Source organism: Mirounga angustirostris, unplaced genomic scaffold, assembly GCF_029215605.1.
Source record: "Mirounga angustirostris isolate CCGP_5_RB_7025 unplaced genomic scaffold, mMirAng1.0.hap1 SCAF_11, whole genome shotgun sequence".
In the NCBI taxonomy this organism is placed as follows: domain Eukaryota; kingdom Metazoa; phylum Chordata; class Mammalia; order Carnivora; family Phocidae; genus Mirounga; species Mirounga angustirostris.
In genome coordinates, this window is record NW_026991719.1 from 20829553 (window position 1) to 20853521 (window position 23969).

The 23969-nt window shown below is 53.9% G+C and overlaps 2 protein-coding genes across 2 annotated transcripts in view; one reads left to right on the forward strand and one right to left on the reverse strand.

Annotated features, from left to right (window-relative positions):
* POLA1 (DNA polymerase alpha 1, catalytic subunit) overlaps positions 1-4353 on the forward strand; it is a 296400-nt gene extending 292047 nt beyond the window's left edge. Inside the window, exon 37 of the mRNA XM_045876010.3 lies at positions 3215-4353. Coding sequence (XP_045731966.1) covers positions 3215-3357 — 143 coding nt within the window. The 3' untranslated portion in view covers positions 3358-4353. The remainder of the gene's footprint in view (positions 1-3214) is intronic.
* Positions 4354-11102: 6749 nt separating this feature from the next.
* On the reverse strand, positions 11103-23577 carry ARX (aristaless related homeobox). Its single transcript, XM_045876013.3, has 5 exons — positions 23130-23577; positions 20469-21357; positions 17769-17814; positions 14584-14912; positions 11103-12283 (listed from the first exon to the last, which is right to left on the reverse strand). The coding sequence occupies exons 1-5, from the start codon at positions 23323-23325 to the stop codon at positions 12043-12045; spliced, it is 1701 nt and encodes a 566-aa protein (XP_045731969.1). The 5' UTR covers positions 23326-23577; the 3' UTR covers positions 11103-12042.
* Between the last annotated feature and the right edge of the window lie 392 nt (positions 23578-23969).

Sequence of the window (23969 nt, forward strand, 5' to 3'; positions counted from 1 at the left end):
TTATGACTGACTGTATAACACCTGACAGAATCAATTATAACTGACTGTTGTTTGATACCTTTGCACGGAAATAAATGAAACAGACATTCCGAACAGAGACGGCTCTGCCTGTGTGCCTAAGCCTGCCTCAATTAAAGTAAAATAACCACTAGGCGATGTTAAAATGTCTTTGCCTCGTGGTTTCTAGTTAAGTGTGTCTCCCTAAGTCCAAAGGGGTTTTTACAAAGAGGACAGCTGAAAGAGATTTTTGGCTTACTGATAGGGAAGTAAAATCTCTGAAGTAGAGCTGTTTTCCTTCGATGGGAGAATACTCCACTTTGTCAAACAGTTCTAACGTTTGATTGGCTCCGTTAACTTCTAAATAAAATACTTAAGACAGGTTCATCCTGCAGGTGATGGTCTAGTTCCTCCCATATAGAAAACACTGTAACTTGCCTAATTGTGAGGTTTTTTATTCTAATCAGTAGAAACCACCTTTTAAATTAGCAGTTCATTTTAGTGTCTGGTAAAATACTGTCAATAATTAATGTCTAGGCTATCTTGTTCTTCACTGTTTTCATAAGGATTGGGGACAGGATATTTTTGATAATCAGTATATAACTCCAAGGAGTCAGCATGTAGAAAGCACCAGTAAGCTGTAGATACGTGTTCCTCAGAGGTTATTCCCAGGAAAAGTAGATTCGCTTTGCTGGGGTATTAAGATGAGTGATTTCCAGTGATGGTTCAGGCCACTGGAGTATGTTTTGCCGATGCATTTGTGTGTAGAAAGAGCATTCCCCTCCCCAGATGACGAAGTTTGGATTTTTCGTGCTGGTTGTTGAGACAGCAACAGCCCCGGCTTGTGACATCTCTGTGGACCGGGCTGGGCTGGTCTTCGATGCCCCTTGACGGATGGCCTCTTAGATTCTCTTAACAGTTGTTGTCATCAGGTGCCTGACCTGCAGTGCCTGTGCCCGTGGCCTCTTTCCCGACTCCAAAAACCAGAGCAGGGAGAAGGAATCAGGTGTTCCTGGGCACGCTAACTGGTTTCCACCGTTTAACGCTGATATTTTCCCTTGAGTTCTACGGTGGTGGGCATAGCAGTGAACAGGAGAGCGGTTTCATGCAAGGCCTAATGTGGGGGGCCTAGGTGCCTGAAGGGGGCCGAGAAAAAGCACAAAGGGTGAGCCTCCCCCGCCCAAGCGCCTGTGCCTGCTCTTGCAGTTCTGTTTCCTAGAAGACCTTCCATATGTTATTGATTAAATTCTCATTGGGGAAGCAAGTGGGAGCTTTTATCTGCATGTCGAACTGGCGTGCAATGGTGCCTTGGCCGTATTGACCGGCTATGGGATATGCTGGCGGTCCCACTTGTCTTTTACGAAGAAGAGCACCGAGGGACGCTGGTTGTCATTCTGACTCTGCTGTATGGCAGCGTAAATAGTCCCCTTTCTAACCAACCTGGTGGGAAAAGTCAATATCCCATCAGCAGAGGAGGTAAACACATCAGGAGCGATGCCCTCTCCCTTCCTCCCCTGCTCCTGATTCCGGCAGCTCTTGAAACGTGCGCCCTAGTCAGCACCTGCACTTGTGTCATTCACATGCACGGGGCGCCGGCCGCAGGCTGGCCCTGCCGGGAGGCGGGACGCGGGAGGCGGGAGGCGGGACGTGGGAGGCGGCGGCCGCTCCAGGCCATTGTTGTGGATTCCCAGACTCCGGTAATTAGAACTTTCCAAGTGTCTTTCTGTAGTCAGCTACCGATGCCCGCCCCCCCCCCCCGCCTCTCTTTTTCCAACCCCCTTGGGCATTTAAATCCTAGCCACAAAACTTTTTGTTGCTGTTTCTTGAAAGGCAATTGATGTAATTTAGAAAAGGTTGTGGAGAACAAATGCGAATGTGTAGCTAAGGAACAAAAAACCTTGAGACCCAGCTTTAGTTTTCCCGGTGTTTTGTAGACTTTAATGTTGCTCTGTTGTTTCAGTGGACTTTTTCTTTTTGTGGTTGATGTGCACTCCCTTCCGTGTTTCCTTCCCGATGCTTTCCTCTTCCCGGGGCGCTGGGCAGCCTGGCTTGGCACAGGCCGGCATCTGGGGGCCTGCGTGTCTCATTCTGGGAGCTGGCATGCAGGGTAGGGTGAGGGCGGTGCACAAGTGAGTGTGGACTCTGGGTTCTGGATACCTGGGCTGGCATTTCTTCATCCCAGATCTCCAGCTGTGCGACCTTGGGCGAGTGACTTAACCTCCCATCTTGCTCAGCCAGCAAATGGGGATTTAAAAAAATTAAAGTCGGCCTCTCCAAACACCTCATGGGGTTCCTGAGCAGCTTTGAACCAAAACTGTGTCGTCTTAAGCATCCGGGGCAAGGTCGCCTCCCCTAGGGATCACCCTTATCCTCAACAGATCAGACCTCGGTGTCTGGGCCCTACTGCTCCTTTAAATGAACCAAGTGTTAAGAGGTAGCAGGCTCTGGGGAAGGAAAGGAACGATCTCCTCTCTGGCTGGTAGTGCCCGTCTCAGAGTGGGAAGGCCAGAGATGAATGGGTAGAAGCAGCAAGAAACAGAGGAAGGGCCGCTGCATACCCAAAGTTCACAGGCATACAGTGTGGACAAAGAAGAAGAACTCTTACCAATGGACAGGTGCTCTCCAGACAGCCTACCCCTCACCTCTGTCAACAGAGGTGTTTTGTATAGCAGAGGGACACAGACCGAAGGGCCTCAAAGCCAACTAGGCCCAGCTGCTCCTGGGACCTTGCTCTGGGAGGCTCTGACTTCCTTTGAGACAAAGTCTTTCCTGCCACATCCATACTTGGCATGCGGTTGCATGCATATGCTCAACAGCGCTGCGAGAGTGGTGGCTGCAGGTGGGGCTCACCTTGGCTGCTGCACCGGGGCCTGCACCTGCAGCTCGCACCCCTGCACCTGCAGCTCACATCAGTAGAGCCGGGCCCTGCCTGTCCCCCATGTGCTGAGTCAGCTAGGTGGTGACAAGTGGCAGGCAGGGCAAAGGAAGAAAGGCTCCCACAGAGGAATCTAGGGGTCTCACCCGCCCCCCCCCCCAACCACCGGCATGGGACTGGCCCCGGGTGTAGACCAGCCACGGGACCATGAGGACATCTGAGACACGGAACTGCAAACAGAATCCGCACCCTCTTCTGTAGTGCTTGACCAATAAATACTCAATGGTCTTTAAAGACGCTACCTCTGAGACTTGTAAACCTTTTATTTTTATATCTTTTTAGATAAGTGGAAGAAGTTTTTTACCTCCAAAGTTCGTCAGGACTACCAAAAACTCAAGAACACGGCGGAGCAGTTCTTGTCCCGGAGTGGCTACTCGGAAGTGAACCTCAGCAAACTCTTCGCTGACTGTGCCGTGAGGCCGTGAGGGAGGCCCAGAAGTTGGCGGCAGGGTGGGTGAAGAAAGACGCCCGGCTTCCTGGCAACTCCACCACCTCCGCCCAGGCCCTGCCTGCTTCTCAGGCATCCCGTTTCCTTTAGGACCGTGCCTCGTGTTTGGGCACATGTGGCTTGGGGGTGGGGGCGCATGACCGACGGGGGACCAGGGGACCACACCAGTCGCTCATCTACCAAGCATCAGAGAAACTCAGAAGAGCCTTCCTGTCACAGTATAGACCCTACTATTGAAACACGGCCTAGAGCCCTCGGCAAAGCGGCTGAAGAGCTGGCTGCTTCGTATTTGGGACTGGATTTCGAGGGGAGGGGTTGGTGAGGGATGAGAAATTAATTGAGAGTGGCTGGAATGCAGGGGACCCCAGGCTTTGCCCCAGGGCCTTCAGCAGAGATGCCCCCAGAGAGAGAGATTTATGAAGCCTGGTAGGAGCGCTAACATTTTGCCTTTTCACACGCCAATTAAACCCAGTCAACCCAACTGTTGCCCCAGCCGCTGGCTCCAGGAGTGGCTGTCCTTTTCAGTCTTGTCTTTTATATAGGTAGCCGAGGGGGGAGATAGAGACGCCTTGCATTTACTAAATAGATTAAACAGAGCTTACTTGTTTACTGAATCGCTCCAGAGTTGCACGTGCACACACATACTGGGCAGGTGTTTTACACTCACATTCCTTTTTTTCCCCTTAAGTAGAAAGTCCAGGTAAGGTTTACAGAGTAGGAAAACACATTTAAAATAATTTGATATCCTATAACATTTCCTTCAAAATATGTAGAGGTTGGGGCAAGGATCCTTGTGTTGTATTCAGAAGAAATTGGGAGGAGGTTTGGTTAATTAGCCCTGGTGCTGTTTTGGTTTTTTCTTTTCTTTTCTTTTCTTTTTTTTTTTTTTCATTTCTTCACAGTGGTGCCTCTTTGCTGGAAGCCAAATGTATTTCAATATAGCAGCCTTTCCATTACATTATTGGTAAGATTATACTAACAAAATATATTTCCCCTGTACACTATGCTATATTTTTTTTAAAAGGTCCACCTATCTGTTTTTCTAAAAGAAAAAATATGTTGTGCTTTTTTCCCCCCTGCTTAAATAAAGTTTTCTGAAAGGAAAGCAGTTGCAGTGAATCTTTATCAGGTGCAAAATGTTGGCTAGAGGTGGCAGCCAGGAGTAAGGGATGACTGGAGGCCATCCCCATCCCAAACCTCAGAAATCAGCTCTGAGATGCCTGAGTGATGTATGTCCGAATGTTCGGAGCAGCATTTGGGAGGATTTCCTGTGGACTTTGGGTCCTTTAAGAGACGAAGTAAGGTTTCTCATGTGCTTTGCTGACTTGGACAGCCAGAGAGCTAAGCCAAGAGCCCAGTGGTGTCTACTTTTGGAGAACAAGACCAGTGGCTCCTGGGAGAAAAGCCCCCCACAGGAGAAAGGTCACTCAGCATGGACCCTAGTGAATGCCCTTGTGAAAGCAGTGAGGATGATACCGTCTTCTGTCTTGCTTTGCTTTCTCTTTCCTCTCCCTCACTTTCCCCTCTGTATAAGAGACAGAGGTTCCAAGCAGAGACACTTTGGGTGTACGGCCCTGTCGGTTAATTAATGAATGCCTTGGTACCTCAGGCTCCCCAACCTGTCACAAGTGGGAGCAGCTACGTTGCTTTGGGAAACGAAGGGCATAAGTGTGATTTCCATGGTTTTTGTCATATAAGGTTCTAGAGATGGTTCTCCCATGTGTGCTTCTGGAGCCCACGCCCCTACATTGCTTTCTGAAGAGAAGGCATATTTTCCTTGGTTTCTGGGACCTGGGGTTATGATAAATACAATTAGAGAGTTATCGTGAACTTGGTCATCAAGAAACTCCAGGACACTCAAATAACTAATTACTGCTCCGTTTCTTGTCTCTGCGTCTAGCCAGCCAGCAAGCACCACGAGGGCAGGACCTGTTTCTGTAGCAAATCTATAGAAAGTTAGACGTAGCATGGCCCAGGCCCGAAAATAGCTAATGGAGCCATAGATGCTTTCTCTCTCTCTCTCTCTCTCTCTCTTTTTTTTAAGATTTTATCCATTCATTTGAGAGAGAGAGAAAGAGAGAACAAGGGGGTGGAGGGGCAGAGGGAGAAGCAGGCTCCCCGCCGAGCAGGGAGCCCGATGCAGGCCTCGATCCCAGGACCCGGGGATCATGACCCGAGCCGAAGGCAGACGCTTAACCAACTGAGCCACCCAGGTGCCCTGCCATAGATGCTTTCTTGTTCAGATCTGGAACTCCAGTTGTGGGGTTTTTCTGGGAGGCACATATAGATTCCTGAATTTTACAGAAAATTGCAACTGCAACTTTAAGAATTCCAGTGGATCTATTAGAACACTGGAGAAGCACTCACTTTTCCTTAGCACTCACTTTTCTCCGAGAAAGGTTTCTACTCCTTGATTTTTGTCAGTGATAGGGCAATGGGTGGGGCAGGTGCAGAAATGCCACCCACTTTGCAAGGGGGAGCCTACCCACATGTCTCCACAGGCTGCTGGGTGAGGATCTTAAGCTCAAGTGCTAAGACTGAGCGGATGAAACGAGCCGGGCTCACAGGACAGAGTGGCAGGGACTGTGGTGGACCAGAGGGGCACGTCCTGTCCAAAGAGGGCAGAGGTTACTCAGTGATGCTGGAAGGGCTGGAGCCCAGGGTGGCCCCATGATCCGGTTTTCAAGAAAAGCCAGGAATCCAGATATTCCGTAAAGTGGCTCAAATTCTAAGCCTTGGCAACTAATTTTTTTTTTAAATAAAATTTTGAACACTGGGCCAGGCTAAACCTCTGGGCTGAATTTTATCTGGGCCAGTTGGGAAACGGTGCCCTAAAAGAACCCTGCTCCTCTCACGGTCCCATGCCTCTGAAAAGGGCACCTCTCCTGTAGAATGTAGGCAGTAGAATCTGTCTACAACAGGGTACACATTTATCTTGGACACCCACCGCTGGCTAACTCTCAACTCTCCTTCATTTAAAGGGGGCAGAGGGAAGGCCAGAAGTTGAAAATCCTACACAGATCATGCTCAAGATTTTAATTTGTCCAGGAAACAGAGTTAATCTTGTGACTCTTGGAGGCTAATCAAAGTTCACAGATGGGGGTTCGGGAGGGTATGTGGAAAGGGGATGAATCCACTTCCCTTGACCACCAAGCCCCTTCTCTTGCCCATCCCCACCTCTTAACCTCGAACACACGTGCACATCAACATGCTTTTCCAAATGTAGCATTTAAATTCGTTTGGTGGGAGATGCAAAGATAAGGAAACTCCAGAAACACATTTCCCTATCTTGTGTCAGGGTTTTAAGGAAAACACACCAAGCCCCAGACCCTCCATTCAGTGCTCCCATCCCAAACTTAAAGCCACCTTGCTTTCCCTCCCTCCCTCCTCTCTCTCCCTTTCTCTCTCTCTCTCATTCTCTCTCTCCCCTCACCTAAATATTTCTTAATTGAACGGTTTGCTGTGGAGCTTCCTTATAGCAGTTTAATAGATTAACTCATCTGAGCCAGCCTCAAATTTCAGATTAAAATTCCTTCATCCCGAAGGCAGCATTATCAGGTTGTTGGAGGCTGTTTTCAAACCTTGGTTTTGAATAGCAGCGGCTCTGCATTAATTTAACCACTAAGCTAATAAGTAGGTTTCGTTTTGTTATGCTAAGCTTTATTGCTTTTCTTTTGATCAGAATGGTGTTGTTGAGCAAAGCAGCAGACAAGGCATTCTTTGATGAGGGAATTAGCGCTCCATTCTTCCTCTATTATTCATAGCACAGTGGAATATGTAAGTACCTGAGGGTGTCAAAGGAGCGCAGGTTCTATTGCAAAGTGCTCGCCTTGTTTTTCTCAATAGCTGACTATGAGATGATAAACCGCTTAATACACTGTGCTAATTGGATGAGAGCAAAAAGAGATGGGAATTAAGGCGAGGCAAAAGGAGAAAGTGCAGCGAGCCTTCAATTCACTCTTTCACCGCTTTACCAGCCCCAAAGGAGGCACAAGCTTTCGATAAGCAGACTAGAGGTTTTGTGCGGAGATGAAATGAACGTGTTAGTGGATTCAAGTAATACACTAATTATTGCACAGTATAAATACCACTACTGGTTTTATAACAGGGAGGTAAACTTCTTTTGAGAGGGTTATAGGATTGCTTGGCAGTGGTGTAGAACCTAATAAGGGCCCAGAGTAATAACCCCCTGGATTAACAAAATTGCTGCTTGTAGAAGTATGATTCAGGCTTTTACGAAGATTTCCGGAGCATGAATAAAAATGACTGAATGACATTTCTTAATGTATAACTGGTAATCGCTCCCTTTTCTTTAAAGGAAAAAATGTATACTTCAAAGTGGACCGTTAATAACGTCCAGAGACAACACAAGTTTTTCCTTTGTAAAAGGCTTTTTCCCCCCACCCGGTCAGGTAGCGGGTTTCCTCCTCCCCGCCCCCCAGCCAGCCTACCGCTGGCGGTGAAATACGCAGTTGCTCCCTGGGACTCAGGGTTCCAAAATACCCTTTTAGGCCCCATTTAAGACCCCCCCCCCTTCATCCACACACACTGCTGTGTATACACATGCACACATGCTCACGTACACATTTTTCCCCCTCTAAACGCAAGCTCCACGAGCCCATGTACAATTTCCTTCCCTCTAACATCAGCCCCCCTCTTCCAATCCGGTAAGATCTCCGCACTCAAAATGATACGAAAAGGAGAACCACGGGTGCCTCGTCTCTGGGTTCTACAAATGCAAAACAACAGTAATAAATGTTTGCCCCAATTAGGGAGGAGGAGTGGGCTAATGGGAGGAAAAAAAATGGGAAACTGGGGCCAATAACCGGTGACTTTAGCTGAAGTCTGAGTTTCAAGTCCCGAGTCGTGCCAAACCTTCTCCAATAGTCCCTCTCTCTAATTCATGTTCCTTCCGTTTTCCCCAGCACAAGCCTAAGATGCCCGCCCCAACCGTCCACGCTCCAGGCCATGGGTGGTTGGTGACAGAAGAACACAGGGGCACCTTCTGATAATATTATGGTGCATATTATGCCCTTCTTGCCTTTCCTTCCAGGGCCTCATCCAGACCCGGCTAGCCTGCCTGAAAATGTAGCAAGTTAACTTTCCCCTTCCCCTCATCCTTCCCACAGAGGCTCCCAATCACCCCTCACCCCAGGACTCTGTAGGGGTGGCCCTGGGAAAGCAGGTGGTGGGGCATTCTGCCCTGGGTGTGACGGGGGACAGCTATGCCCCCATCGCAGGGGCTCTCCGGAACTCCCCTGGGCTCGGCATGTCCTCCTCGGTGGAAGAGGTTTGCTTAAGGTTGGGGGGGGGTGGCGGTCAGCCGCTCCCAGCATTGTGACCGCGTTCCCAGATATTGGGGCCAAATTGGGTTGCCATTCATTAATAATGCTCACAATAAGATTAAATCATTCTGGAAAATCTCATAAAATCCCCCTAAGTACGCTCCAGTGGCTCTTTCCAATCCCCATCATTCAGCACTTGGGGAGGTTTGGAAGGAGAAGAAAATTGGTTTCTTTGCTTTTAATGCTTCTTTGAAAAGATACTCAGAGTTTGTCATGCGTGACATGTCACATGTTTAATGTGGACTTGCTGGAAGTCAGGGGGTCTTTAGCGTGTGATATTTATGGGGAATATTAAGTGCAGAATGAGGTCCCTCCAGCTGGGGAAAGTTGAAAGAATAGGAGGCCCAGGACCGGGCTTGTTTGCGGCATCAGAATGACATAGGATTAAGAGTTTGTAAAACAAGGCGAGGGGTTCTCATTGGCCAGTAATAAATGTAATCCTTGGAGGTAATTTCACGCAATTTGCTTCTGCTCCATGGAAGGGTCAAATGAGAAAAAATGACTTAAAAAAGAGTTCATTAACAGGAAGAATGGTACTGTTTCTCGTATGCCATCCAACTGGCAGCCTGGAGAGGAAAAAAAAGCCGTACCTAAACAAAAAGCCAAAATCGACGGAAAATTGATATTGACCACCAAAAAACAACAACAACAAAAAACCTTTCCCTCACTCCCTCTTCTCCTGCACTCCCCCATCCCCACCTCCAAACTCCAGAGTAACCCTGCCCACGCCAGGAAAGGGCCTTCACACCCGGACAGCCGGTGGAGCCTGGGGGTTTGAGGCACTCAGATCTCCAGGGGATGCCCTAGAAAGTTCCCGCCGGGCCTGCTAAAGTCGAGAAAGGAGTGTGTGGCCGCAGTGGCCGAGGAGAGGCGGTGGCCGGCCTGCTCCCCCCCGCCCCCCCATGCCCCAGGCCGGGCTTCTGCTTTCGAGCTCCGCCCTTTGCGAGTCCGGAGCTGGGGCTCGGCGGCGGTGGCCCACCCGACGGCCCAGGGCCCGCGAAGCCCGTGGGCGCGCTCCCCAAATTTCCCAGCAGGCAGGGGCTCCGGATTTCAGGGCAGGGTGGGCGAGCCGAGGACACCCGGGCCTGAGCGCGGCAGCTGCCGAGCGGGTTACCCCAACCCCCCCCCCCGAGTTGCCGCCGACCTCTGCCCGACCGCGCACCTGCCCCTCGGCCGCGCACACTTGCGCTCCCCAGCCGCAAGGGGACCCGCCCCCCCCTTCAGCAGGGCGCGGCCCGGGAGTGCGCGCGGAGGCCGACGGCCGGCCCGGAGACTCGCCCCCGCCCCCCACGGCGCCCGACTGGCCCACGGCCTGGCGGGGCGGCTGGCAGCCGCTCCGCGAGCCCGGTAGTCACGCCGCGACAGCACCCCACCCCCCGCCTGCCCCTCTCCCCAAAGGTCCGGCGCGCTAATTACTACAAATTGAAACTAATTAAGCTTCTCTTCCCTTTCCCATCACCCTGGGAGCGTCGGCGAGACCCAGCCCCCGCGGGCGGGCTTACTCCGCGGTCACCGGGAGGGGCGCAGGAAGGGCCGGGAGGAGGGGGGAGGGGGGAAGGGAGGGGAGAAGCCACGGTTCCCGGCGCGGGGAGGAGTGCGCCGAGGGGGTTACAGATTGCAAATCTGTGCGGGTCTCCTCTCAAGAAACCTGAGTTGTTTAGATTTTTTAAAATGTATACATTTCCCAGTGCCTGGATAAGTGATGTAATGACATTTGTCGAGTTAAGATCTGCCACTTGGATACCCCTCGCTGCCTTTCCATCACTGTTTCTGCGTTCTCTCTCTCCCTCTCCCTCTCCCCCTCTCGGTCTCTTCTCTCTCTCTCTCTCTCTCTCTCTCACCCACACACACGCGCACCCTCCTCCCCGCGGGTATACTGTGGAGCCCGCCCCCTCGGAAGCCAGCGCCTGGGCTTCTTGCTCTCGCCATTACCTGTCATCTCGGACTGCGCACTTCCTTGCTACGTGGCACTTTCCACGAACAGTTTCCTTCACCTTCCGAGCCAAGACTCCCGCTCGCTTCAAATTTCTATCTCCACCGTCAACAACGCCTACCGTCCACCCACCGACCCCCCTCGGGCCCACCCCACGTCCGTAGCCCCGGACCCTCAGCGCCCGCTGCGGCACGACCCGGGGGAGCCGAGATGCGGCGGAAAGCGCTGCGGCGGCGTTCTTAACTTATGGAAGGAAACCCGAATCCCTTTGAGGATCACATTCAAACCTGGGGCCTCTGCCAGGAAAACGCGCTTGCAGATGAACCGAGGAGGTGCCGGGGAGCCAGAGCCCACCCCTGGCCTCTGGGGGGCCCCGGGTCTGCTGACCCCATAGCGCCTGCATAGAGCATTCACACTTCCTTTTGTTAAACATATAATTTTTTTTTTATTTTGAGCGTGACACTTCTCCACTAGATAGCAAGGAAAAGTGATAACAATTACACATTACACAAAAGTACTGTACCATTGCCTTTATCTTGAAGGTTTCGGAAGCCTCTACAGTTAATAAGTTAAATAAAGGGCTTGAGTACATAAATATTTGTCTAGGAACCCTACCGTATCTACAACACAGTAAGAATCTACAGGAGGACAAACTTTTACCATACCACGCTGAGTGCAATTGCGTTATAACATTTCAAATATACAAAGCTCTGTTCTTTTTTTTTTTTTTTAATAACAATGGTATGTACAGAATCAATAATCACAGTTTGGTGACTTCAACAGTCCATATTCTAGCAGAGTAATTCCCTTTGGTTTGATATAAAAACCTTGGTTGGTGTATGATAAAGAAGAGAACAAGAACAAGACGCCCCTTTCTGTTAAGTGCACTGTTAGCTATCTTACAGATTCGCATTCGCTTCCCTGGCCCTGGCTTCACACCGGGGCCCACGCTGGGGAGATCAACTTAGAGCGCCAAAATGCTGTTTAAAAAAAAAAAAGCTAAGTGGGGTGCCAGAAGGGGGGGGGGTTGGGTTTTCTAATTTTTTAACTTCAGTACCAGGTGTCTTGGAGAGAAAACCTCCCCGATATTTTCAGCAAAGTAAGAACGGGAGAGAGTGGACGTTCGAGGGGGAGTGAGGTTGGCAGTGGCGGGGACAGGGGGCAGGGGCAGGGGCAGGGGCGGGTGGACAGCCAGCCGAGGAGGTGCCACGTCCGGGAGCGCCAGGAGCTGCCTTGCCCGCATCCAGGCTGCTGCGAAGGCGGCTGCGCTCTCTCAGTGCCGTCTCGGGAGTGTGCTGGTCCTCTGTTTCCATTTGGTCTTGAGTGGTGCTGAGTGAGGTGACCTTTCGGGGTGCGCCCGGGGCGCGAGGGTGGAGGGCAGCCTTTAGCACACCTCCTTGCCCGTGCTGGTGCCCGGCAGGATGTTGAGCTGCGTGAGCTGCGCGGCGTGCTCCTTGGCCTTGAGCCTCAGCGCCGCTATGCTAGAGGCGCGTCTGTCTGCGGCCGCGGTGGCCGGGTCGGCCAGCGCGCCCGACGCCACCGCGCCCTCCACGGCCGGCGTGGGCTGTCTCAGGAGCGCGGCCGCGGTCGACGCGCTGGTCAGGGGGGCCATGGTGGAAAAGAGCCTGCAGGGAGAGCAAACAGCGCGGTCACGGCCTCGGGAGCTGAGCGCAGCGCCGGGCGGGGGGCGGGGGGCAGGGGAGGCGGGGGTAGGCAGCGTTTCCCGCCGCCTCTCACCGGGGGAGCAGAGGGCCACACAGGGGTGCAGACGGGCGCCGCCGCAAGAAGCCCAGAGTCGCAGGGCTAGGGTGGGCCACGGGCTGCGGAGCAGGTGGGAGCATGGGTGGGAGGCTGAGGTGCTCCGAGAGGACTTTACTAGAGGAGGGAACCGACGGAGGGGGCGGGGGGGGGGGTGGAAAGGCCAAGGGGCCTGGTATTCTGAAGGGATCAGGGCCAGGGCGGAGGCAGGTCCTGTGGCCCAAAAGCCAACGGCCCAAGTGCCTGGATTCTGTGCTTTCGCATAAGAAGGGGCTGTATTCTCAGACGGGGAGCTCCCATTGCCAGGGGAGAGAAGAAAGACAAAGAGAAAAAGGAGAAGAGAGATAGAGGGAGGAATAAAAAAAAGAGAAAGAAGGGAGAAGGTGGAGTGAAAACTGATCAAGACCTACGCTGCAGACTTTGTACTCTCCCTAGGGCGCCTTCTCGGCCGGGGGCTCCTTTTGCCCTGGAAAAGCTGGCCTGGTTTGCTGGCCTTGCCGCCGACCCGGCCACCCTCCCGCGCCAGACTGAGCCGCCGGTGTCCAGCCAACGACGGCGAGGTGGGGGTGGGGGGCGCCCGCCTGTTGATTTCCGCTCGACAGGCCGCTCCGACCCGCCAGACGCCCCGCGTCCCGGCGCGGCGACACTCTTGCCCCGTCGCCTTCCCTGCGTCCTGCAGCCTCGTGCCCCAGAGAGCCCCCGAACCCGCGACCCCCTCGCGCGGTGCACGGCGACGCGCAAGCCTGGGCCCCCAAGCCTGGGATCCCAGTCCGTGCCACCAACTCCAGGCGGCGCCGGGATTGCTTCTCGCCGCGCCTCCACCCCCTTCGCACAGCACAGCGGACCTGAAGCTGAGGCCAGAGCCACCCCTGGCCACCCGACACTACCACCTCCAAGCCCCCCTCATGTCCCTTCCCCCCCCTCCCCCGCTCGAAGGGTTCCGGCTCCGAACTCCTGCAGGGCCGACTCGGAGTTTCCACGATTAGAAATGCGCCCACTAGGGTTCGAGGAGAGCCTCCCGCTTCTCCCAAGCCCCCCTCCACCCCTCATGCCACCCCCACCGCACTCCTCTTGCAGCCTCTCCAAATCTCGAAGTCTGGTACTCCAGCCGTGCTTTGCCAGCTTCTACAAGTCACTTGTCGAAAGGAAAAGGGGGCGGGGGGGGGTGGTTCGGAGGGACACAGGACTTAAAGTTGTTTTCCCAGAAAAACTAATAAAGTGTGGCCTGGAGGGGGTGTACGATGCCCTGTTTCCATAGGTAAACTGAGTCACTAACTACACTTCAGTGCACTCGCTGTTTATTTTATCAGTTTGTTACATGAAACTACTTTTACTTAGTGTCTTTTTTGGAAACTTTTCTCTGAGATGATTTTTGTTAAGTGGCTGCGCAGTTGGATGAATCTATTATTTCTTTGTTCTCCCAAAGAGAGATCACTGAAGCTGCATTCAGTTTTATTTTCACTGCACTTTCCAACTTAATACATCCCTCCTTTGTTTCTTTGTCTGGGTGATTATACAGACTTTTTATTTCATCATTCGATGTTCATTTAAAGAAGGAATTATAATATACGATGAACTGTTTCTTTTATTACGTTGTCTTGTGCCGCCGTGCGGGTCGGGGGTTGCACATATGGGGTATGGTTGGCAGCGGGTCACTTGAGTGACAGGGAAGTTAGAGTCTGGGGAAGAAGAAAGAATTCTTTGCACCCAGAGGGCCGGTGGCTCCAGGGCTCCTGTGGAAACCAGAGCTGTGTTCCTCTGCCAGGCTTTGGAGCATGGGGAAGGATTTTTGCAAAATTTGCAGAGTCGTCCCAGCTCTGTCGGCTACACGTGTACACGGTTACACACATAACCACCTATGGTCTGAGCGGCTGCTGCCTTCAACTGGGACTTTTACAGCTTTCACTGAACACTCCCAGTTGTCACGGCTGTTGTTACTGCCACCGCCCTCCCCTTTGCTGCTCGGTCCCAAGTCATTCCCTTCGAGAGCCACACTGTTTGAGGCAAAATTAGAGAGTATTTTCTTTGGCTAAATCTCTGGGAGTTGGCCAAAGAGCGAAGATGTGGAGCCGCTGCCTGTCTCCTGTCTCCGGCCTCCTCCCTGACCCCAGCCTGTGTGTGTGTATGAGACAGACAGACAGACAGACTCCCCGAGGCCGCGCGTTACCTGCCGAACGCAGGGCTGATGAAGGCCGGGTGTCGGAACACAGCGGCTCCGAGGAAAGTGCTCAGGCCCAGCGGCGCCCCGCTGGGCGGCAGGCTGGCCGAGCCGGGAGGCGGAGGTAGGCTCGGGAAGGCGGCGGCGGCGGCGGCGGCGGCGGCCGTCCAGGCCGAGTCGAGCGCTGGGTGGTGCGGAGGGAAGGGGCTGGCGTCCAGGTAGGGGCTCAGCGGGTGGGTGGCCGAGAGCGGCCCGGGGAAGGGCAGCCCGGGAGGATGGGTCTGCGCGCCCGCCTTCTCCCGCTTGCGCCACTTCGCCCGACGGTTCTGGAACCAGACCTGCAAGGCGGAGAGAGCCGGGGTCGGCGGGCCGCTGGGGGTGGGGGGTGGGGGGGGGAGCGCGCCCCGGCCTCCTCGCCACCCCCCTTAGTGCTGCGGGGGCCCCTCCTCCTTTCCACCGAGGCCGGCGCCCACTCGCCCCTCTCTGGCCTCAGGTTATCCGAAGACACCTCTGGGGGCCAAACAAACTGGTGGCGAAAAGGAGCCCAAACTTAAAGCCAGCAGGAAGCACAGGGCAAGCAAAGCCTTTCCAGCGCGTATTTCAAACAGCCTAGTTCCTTTCCAAGTTGGAAGAAAGTAGTCCCGAGTGTTCAGAGATAGGGAAACCGAGGTTTAAACGTCTCCGCTGCCATCTGCTTGCAGCGCATCTCTAGACGCGTCGCTTAAAAACCTCTCAACCTCAGTTTTCTAATCTGTAAAATGGTGATAATAAAACTTCACTCATAAGGCTGTTATGTGGAATGAATAACCTAAAGCATGTGAAAGCTCGCCTTGGACAGTGACTCTTGGCAGTGGGCAGCCACCCAGAGATGAACACATACCGGCTCTCTGCTGCATACCAGCGGGTTCCGCCTATTTCAGGTTTACCCAAGAGCTGGCAAAATCCCTGCTGTGTGGAAAAGGGGATCTCGGGGAGGCGGTTCATTTATTCTTTCCAGAAATATTTATTGAACACCTAAGAGCACTAAGCTGGATTCTGGAGCTTGAGGAAAGCTGGGCAGGAGGGAAAAGCTGGGTTTACCCCAGCAAACAAGCATACATTGGGGGGGGGGGCAGTTCTCCCGGAAAGGGAATCTGGGGCCTGGGGCCTGCTCTCTGCGGGGGCTCTATGCAGGGCTTGGTTCTAGCCAGGAAGGTGCTGCCTGCCAGGCCCAGGTACGCAGCAATCCCTGGACAAACAGAAATCAGAGTGCGGGCTACCTGTAGACTTTACACATCTTCAGAGCTAACAGGCCCTTGATTTCTTTGCGGGATGTGGTTTAAACAGGTTATTTAAATAAGACAGTTCTAGGCGTGGGGGAGATTTCCAGCACAAGGTATCTTCCTAATTGTTAATAGAAAGCAGTTTTAGTAGAGACCTTTACCTGAAATGTGGCAGCTACCATGGTCTAAAAATAACTCCCAGGAGCATGAAATTATTTTTATGTGACCTGCTCATCACACCCACAGCTAATAAGATATGCTCCTTCTCCCCTGAAGGCATTAATATTTTTAGGCTTGGGTTGATGCCTGCACACAAGTCTAAAAATTAAGAATGAACTCCAGGGCTATACAGAGTTATAGGAAAATATAATGTAAATGATCCCAGAGGACTTTGTGTGTCTTTTTTTTTAATGTGAAGACATCCGTGCCTTTCATATATACACACTTGGAGCTTGTCGTACTAGCCCTGGTATCTAAGCTGGGCTTCACTTCTAGACAGCCACCTTTGGCAAGAGAAATCGAGAATCCACATCGGTTGATTATTTCAAATTCTGCTGAAAGGGGGCCCATCCATAAGATTCTACAGCCCTCAAACAATCTGTTTGTGAATTGGAGAAACACTGTAGTGTGGAAATTCAGAGGCTTGAAAAAGTAAGACTAGATGGGACCAGGCTGGGTGGGCAGCTTTTGTGTATCCAAATCTGTCTAGACGAGAATATCCACCACTCTTCGATGGCAGTGAAAGCAGTAAAGGAAGGGAGGGGGGCAGCGGAGGCAGAATGCCCTCAAAGAACGTGGAAACCTTATGCAGACAGATCGTCTCTCCCGGCTCAACTGCAATCATCAAGATGTCCCCCTGCAATTCCTCATTATTGAATTAATACCTCTGAGGCCCCCCAAAGGTAAACGAAAGGACTCTAATAATTCATATTCACTTAATTACATCTTCTCCAGTGAATAGGGAGAGAGGAGAAGGGGAGGGGGCGCTCTCTTTCTTTTTAAAAGTTATTTAACTTTCCCACGACTCGTTCCCCTGAGCTGAAAATACGGAGTTGCTGTCACATCTCTGTTTGACAATGGAGAAATGTGTCAACAGAAAGGAGGGGACAGGCCTCATCATTAGCCCTCTAATGCAAGAAGCTGTTGTGTATTAAATGAGCCATATGGAATTTATTGTGCTTTATCAGCGCTTGATTTTGACTGTAAAGTGATTCACTCAGCTCCTAACCCAGGGACATCTGTTTTCTGTTGGCCATCGGGGCTGCCCAGTGTTGATCGTCTCTTTGGTTATGAGGCCTGGGTTCGGAAATGCACTCTGGTATGGGGCTGCAAACACCTTTAATAGCATTGCACTCACTCCCTATTAGATCAATGTGGGCTCATTGCTATAAAAAATGGGAAATCAAATAGCATTAGCCAGCTCCTTGTGAGGGCGGAGGGAAAATCAAACAGCATTTTGCCTTCAAATGGCCCTGTTTGTTCTAGCACTAAGTGGGCTTTTATGAAGCCCGATTGGAGACTTAATCGCAGCCAAATACCTGCTTGGAGCTGAGCGGATTTGTCTAACAACCAAATCCATGCTCCATCCCATTATTTCAATCAGGAGAAGTCAGTCCTGAGATTGTTTCCTATAGGGGCGGTGGAACCGGGGGGCTCCTGACTGCCGTGCAGGGACCCTGAAACCCCTCTTCTGATCCTGGACTCACTCCTTCCTCAAGGCTCCCAAACCCAGAAACCTTCCCCTCCAACCTCCCAGCTCTTCACATTTTAATCTTTCTGTGCATGAGTGTTTGGGTCTATTTTTTTCTGATTCTGCTTCTCTTCATTTTATGAAGGGGGTCTCACTCCCCCAACCCATCCACCCCCCTCTCTCTCCCACTCCTCTCCCCACTCCTCCCCCTCCTTCCTCTCCGTCCCTGTGGTGCAGCTCACCTGGACTCGGGCCTCCGTCAAGTCCAGCCTCATGGCCAATTCCTCCCTGTAAGAAAGCAACACACAGACAGGAGGTCACAGCAGGCTCTGGCAAGCCCTCTCAGCCACCTTCCCCTTGCTGGCAGGCCTCCTCCATTAGGGTCTCCCCTGGCTGCCCGCCCTCACCCCCAAACAGATGGGCATCGTGATTCCTTCATCACCCAAGTGCCTGCTATTTGATTGAAAACATAAAAACACACAGCGCATCGCTGGATATAGGGTATTATATCGTATCAGACTATATTCACAAGGGACAAGGGGGGCTTCTTTAGTCCGTAAGCCTAACTGGGTCTTCGGATTTGCCCCCACTCTCCCTTTAGCCAGAGTTGGACAAGAAACACACAGGCACACAATGCTTACGGCCTCTTCTGTCCTAACATTACATGGGAGAACTCGGTATTCAACCAAAAATGTTCTTCCTGCCCTTGGTGTCTCTCTGCCTTGAAATTTTTTCTTCTGCCTCCCTCCCCACCCTACTCTCCCCCCTCCCCGCTTCTCTCTCTCTCCCTCTCCAGCTCTTTGCCTTTCCCTCCATCTCTCTATCCCCCCCCTTCCCTCCCTCTCCCCTTAGGTCATACTCCCCATTACCCTCTGGAGATATGTTAAGCTTGTTAAGAGTTCAGTGGGGTAATTTTTTGATTAAACAAAATTCTGCGCACCTCCTGACTCCAGTGCCCACTACAAACCCTGCCCATCTCAGGGGAAGTCAATTTAACTGAAACCCTACCCCGTCATTGCAGTTATTACTGCGACAATTAAGGCAAATAGGAAACCATTAAGATGCTGTAAAATGGCTTACGACCTGTTTACCAAAAATATGAGCTCGAGAGAATAAGTGGCTCTACCCCCGCTAATATGAAAGATCCGGGGCTGCCCCAGCCTGGGACCCGGGTCTGCACTGCTGGCAGCCCGCCACCCCTCCCCACCCCCTGCCGGTCCACACCTGAAACTTCAGGACCAGGAGAGAAAACCGGTTCACCAAGCGCTTTCTGTTGCCCCCTGCTGCAGTGAGCACCAGCAAATGTAAAACCACACTTTTGGGCGGCTCCCCGCCTGAGCCCAGGCTCTAAATAAGCCCCAGTGGGAAAGAGGTGGGCACCGGCAGGCGAAGATGAGCTCCCCCCCTTCACATACTACGGCTCCCCCTGGAGAAGCTTAAAAAGGGCAGACCTGGATGCCAAATGACACCTCATCGTTTTCTTCCTTTGAAATACACATGTGTCAGAAATGCAAAAAGCAGGTCGGCTAGGTAGCTAGTTCATAGCACACACCGATTTAAAAATTTATGTTCTTTTTTAAAAGATGGTGAAGGGACTGGATGATATAGGGGAGGACCAACTTCAGCTCCAGGGATGACCAAGTGTAGTGCCTGCCAGCATCAGATCCACTCTTTTCCATGACTGCTCAGGGGAGTTTGGCAATTACTTGCCGGATCAACACTTGAGAGTTGGCTCGGGCCTCCTGAGCTCCGAGCAGCGAGCAGCGGTTCTTCCTCGGGTTCAAAGGGGCAGGCAGCCTTCGGCTTCTAAAACGCATATTGAAAAGCTGCCCACGTCTTGAGCGAAGGAGCTGCCGGAGCTTGACAAGCTCTGCGTCCGGCAGACACCCATCCGTTACTTGCTACCCGCTGAGGGAGGTTTGCCTTGACGCTGGCTCCTCGCCTGAGCCCAGACCTTGGCCTTAGGGTGGGAGAGGAAGGCCCCCAGGCCGGCCAGCGCCCCAGGCTGGGCGAACCAGCTGGGGCCCTTGGGGTCCACTCATCTCACCTCTTTCCCCGAAACGCTCAGGTAAGAGGGAAGTGGAGCGTGACCAGGCGGAACACCCTGGCTGGACAGCCGTCCAAAGAGGAAAAGTCGCGCCCCCCACCCCCCAGCCGTTTTGTCTACTGTCTGCCAGGCAGCCAGCAGCCCTGCGCACCCCTGTAAACCCGCGTACAATAAACGAGTGCTGGGCTTAACGTGGGTGTGGCAAGAGAGGACAGGGATGAGAGGGAAGATTCTGGCTGGTGCCCCGCAGATGTACAGATACCAAACCCTGCCCAGCTCTGACTTGCTTCCGTTCTTTCAGAAGTCCTCAAACCACAGAACTTGAATCTTTTAAAAGGCCTTCTCCGCAGGCAGGGGCTCCAGCTTCACTGTGAACAGCGAACAGCGTAACTGATACGCACCAGGCTCCTGGGGCATGGGGGGGGGGGGGAGCGCGCACCACACAGCGGCCAAAAATAGCCCGTTTTTGCTTTGACCGCGAGGGCCCGCGGCGCTTCCTAAGCCTCGCCTGGGACAAGGCCCGGCCCGCAGCGCCTGGGCTCCGGCGTCTGTGCTCTGGGGTGCGCGTGCCTCCGAGGTGGCGCTTTCGGGCACTCTTTGGAGAGGCCGTTTTTCTCTAACTAAAACTTGTAATTTGAAAAAAAAAATTACACTGGAGAGACTTTGGGAAGGAAAGGAATCATCCCAGTCCAAACTTAAAGGCCGGAGTAGGGGTGGGGTTGGGTGTGGGTAGTTTTTCGTGAGCAGGGCTGGGTGCGTTGGGAGGGCACACCTGGGCCGAGTCCAGGAGCCAAGTCCCTGGCCCGAACCCGGGGCCCCTGCCCGCCCGCCTTCCCTCGCCGGGGCCCGCTCGCGCTCTCCGCCAGCTACCGCCGCGCCCGCCCCTCTCGCCTACCTAGTGAAGACGTCTGGGTAGTGCGTCTTCTGGAAGGCCCGCTCCAGTTCCTCCAGCTGGTAGCTGGTGAACGTGGTGCGGTAGCGCCGCTGTTTGCGCTTCAGCAGCCCCTCCTCCGAATCGCTGCCCGCAGACAGACACACGCTGTCCTCGCCGTCCTTGCCCTCAGCGTCCTCAGGGTGCAGCAGGAGCTCCTCCTTAGGCGATAGCTCCCCGCCCTCAGTGGCCGCAGCGGCGGCGGCGGCGGCGGCGGCGGCGGCGGCCACCGCACCAGTGGCGGCCACGGCGCAGCGCCGGGGCTCCTTGAGCAGCGCGCGGGCGTCGTCCTCCAGCAGCTCCTCCTCGTCGTCCTCCAGCAGCTCCTCTTCCTCGTCTTCGTCCTCTTCATCCTCCAGCAGCTCCTCCTCGTCGTCCTCGGCGCCCGTACCGCCACCCGCCGCCGGGGCGCCACCGGGGCCGCTGGCCGCGCCGAGGCGCTCGTCCGTGTGCGCGGCGCCCCCCGGGCCACCCAGCTCGTCCAGCGCGGGCGGTGGCGGCACGAAGGGCGCCCCGTTCTCTCGGTACGACTTGCTGCGGCTGATGCTCACCTGCGGTGCCTGGCTGATCTTGAGCGTGTCCCAGGCCGCGGCGGCGGCGGCCGCGGCGGCCACGGCGGCCCCCGCGCCGTCCGGCCGCTCCCCGGGCCGCGCGGTTGGCGGCGGCGGCGGAGGGGCCTCCCCGCGCGGACCCGCCGTGGCCGTGGCCGCCGCCGCCGCCGCCGCCGCCGCAGCCGCCGCCGCCGCCGCGGCGCCCTGGAGGAGGCGGCCCCCGCCCGGGCCGTACAGGCGCCGCAGCTTGGGCGGCAGGTGCAGCTCAGCCTCGAACGGGGCGCTGCTGCCCTTGGGGGAGCCTGCGGGCAAGGGAGAGCGGTCAGCGCGCTAGCCAGCCGGGCGTCCCCGCCAGAGCCGCAGCCCGAGGCCGACCCGCCACTGCTCTCTCGGCCCCTAGTCCCCGTCTCCCCCACCCCCACCCCCCGCCCGCGCGCTACGGGACTTGGACCCCCTTCTCCTCCTTCCCCACTTTTCTGGCTGTTTCTTTTTCTTTATGTCTTTCCCTTTCTCTTAACTTCTCTTTTTTTTCTTCTGTCCTCCTCCGTCCTTCTCCTCTCTTCTTTCCCTCTCCCACTCTTCCCTTCATTTCCTTTCTTCCTTCCTTTACCTCTTTCTTTCCTTCTCTTCCTTTCATTTTTATCTTCCTTCTCTTTTTCTCTTTCCTTCTCTACCCGTCTCTCCCTTTCTTTTCTCATCTTTCTCCTCTCCCTTTCCTTCCTTCCTTTCTCTTTTTGTGCGCTTTCCCCGCTCACTCTCCTCCTCCTTTCTTCCTTTCTTTTTCTTTCCCTTCGCGTGCTCTCTCTCCCTTTTTTTCCCCTCCCCATTTTAGGGCAGGGGAGAATCTGAAAACATTCAACGACTTAAAAAAAAAATGACCACCACCCTGAAAACTTTGCGCACGACCTCTGCCCTCTGCTCTGCCACGCAGGCCCAGGCCGGCGAGAGGGGCGCTGCCCGTGGGCGACCCCTGCGGGGGCCGAGGAAGCGGCCCGGTGGCCCTGAGCGCGCGGGCCGTGCCCCAACAGCCCGCAGCGGGAGGGGGCGGGGGCTCCTTACACGGAAAGGCAAAGAAAAATCTTCCTGGAGAAAATGGGCTCGGAAAGGCCTGGGAGGGGGCAGAAGGGGGTACAACAGGCACAGGCCGCTCTTTCCCTTCGAGGAAGCGCCTGGCACAGGTGCCACTGCAGGCTAAAAAAAGAAAAGGAAAAAGTCAGTTTTATTTTAAACGGCCCCTGCTCCGCCATCTGTCCTGTCTTCCAAGTGGCGCTGCGGCTGGACCGCTGGTTTTAGGATTTTAAAAGAAATCAACAATTCTTTCCCTGTGATACTTCTGCGGGCAGCTCAAGGCGAAACTTGAGCGTAACACGTTCGGGGCAAAACGACGGTTGTTTTTGGAATTTTTAATTTTAGAAAAAAAAACCTTTTAAGTATTTCAGCTCTATTTTAAAAAATAACACAGCAGAGAAAAAAATAGCAACCAGAAGCCACACATTTCATACATTTCAAATACAATAAGGAGCATTGGGTAATCCCAGGGAGATGTTTTCTGCAAAGCTTGGGCTTAAAAGGTCACGAGTAATGTACAATTAAAAAAAGAAAGGGCGGAGGGGGGTGGGTGGGGAAAACACCGCATATAAAGAAATCTTCCAAAGAGGAAAGACCAAGGCTCACTCTACCTGGAGACCCCATTCACACCTTTAGGGGTTCTCGTCTTCAAGTTGTTGTTACAAGGGTCCACCTGGCACCTGCTGTTTCTGACCTGTCGCCCCTCTTCAGAGCACCCCCCAGGCCACCAAAGGGAGCATTTAAACGACCTAAAGACCAGTTCCGAGAATCTAAGCTCCCCCCCTTCCCCAAAGCGAAGCTTGGCCTGTGGTTCAGGAAGCTGAGAAGAAGGGAGAGACAGCCTCTGGGGAGATGTTTGCCCCTCTTTGAGGCACCAGGCCTCAGAGTTGTTCTCTCTCTGTCTTCCGTCTCCAGCTTGATAACCCCAGGCCCCTGGCTCCCGAACATCAAGCATCCAAACCAGTGCACAGCGCTCTTTGCAGGTGCCTGGCGGGCGCAGCCTTACCTTGCACGGCCTTTTCCTGGTCGGCGCGGCTGGCCAGTGGGGCGGGCAAGCTCTGCGCGGCTCCCAGCAGCCGCATTTTGCATGGGCTCCTCCGGCCCAGGATGCTGTCGATGCAGTAGGAGGAGAGCAAAGTTGGAGATTTACTTTTGCACTCGGGCCTCTCGGAACAGCCCTCCTCCTGGTACTGATTGCTCATGGCTGGGGCTTTTTCCCTGGCCGCAGAGAGCCGGGCCGCTGGCTGCCTCTCCTGGAGGGTGGGATGGATGGGTGTGTGTTGGGGAGTGGGGTTAGATGGCTGGTTATAATGGATATTACTGCGATCTCTGTGCCTCTCTGCCTCCCTTGCTTGCCGGCTGCTGGCTCCCGCCCTGCCCGCGGCCCGAGCTCGCCCTCTCCGCGCTCAGGACAAGCAGTAACAAGTGTAGTGAGCTGCGGGCGCGGAGCTCTGGAGTCTCTCTTCTCCACGTGCTGAGAGGCGCCCTCTGATTGGCTCTCGCCAGAGGCCGGGCTGCGCAGGGCTGCGGGCTCAGAGCAAAGCCTGGACTGGAGTCCGGAAAGGCCGGCGGGGGTGGGGTGGGCAGCGGAGGATAAGGGGACAGCGGGCACTCGCCCGAACCATTTTTTTTTTCTTTTTTTGTTTTTAACTAGCAAGTTCCTAAGTTCTCCATCTTCTTCCTGTAGATTCCCCTTTAGCCCTTTGGGCTGGCCCGAAGCCCTAGCTTACTCTGATGTGAGGCCTGTGGGTGCCACTTGGGCGACGTGCGCCCCTTCCACCAACCAGAGGACCTCGCTTCCTGGAGGCGAGGCCTTGAGGCTCGCGTTCAGACGGCCTTGGTACTT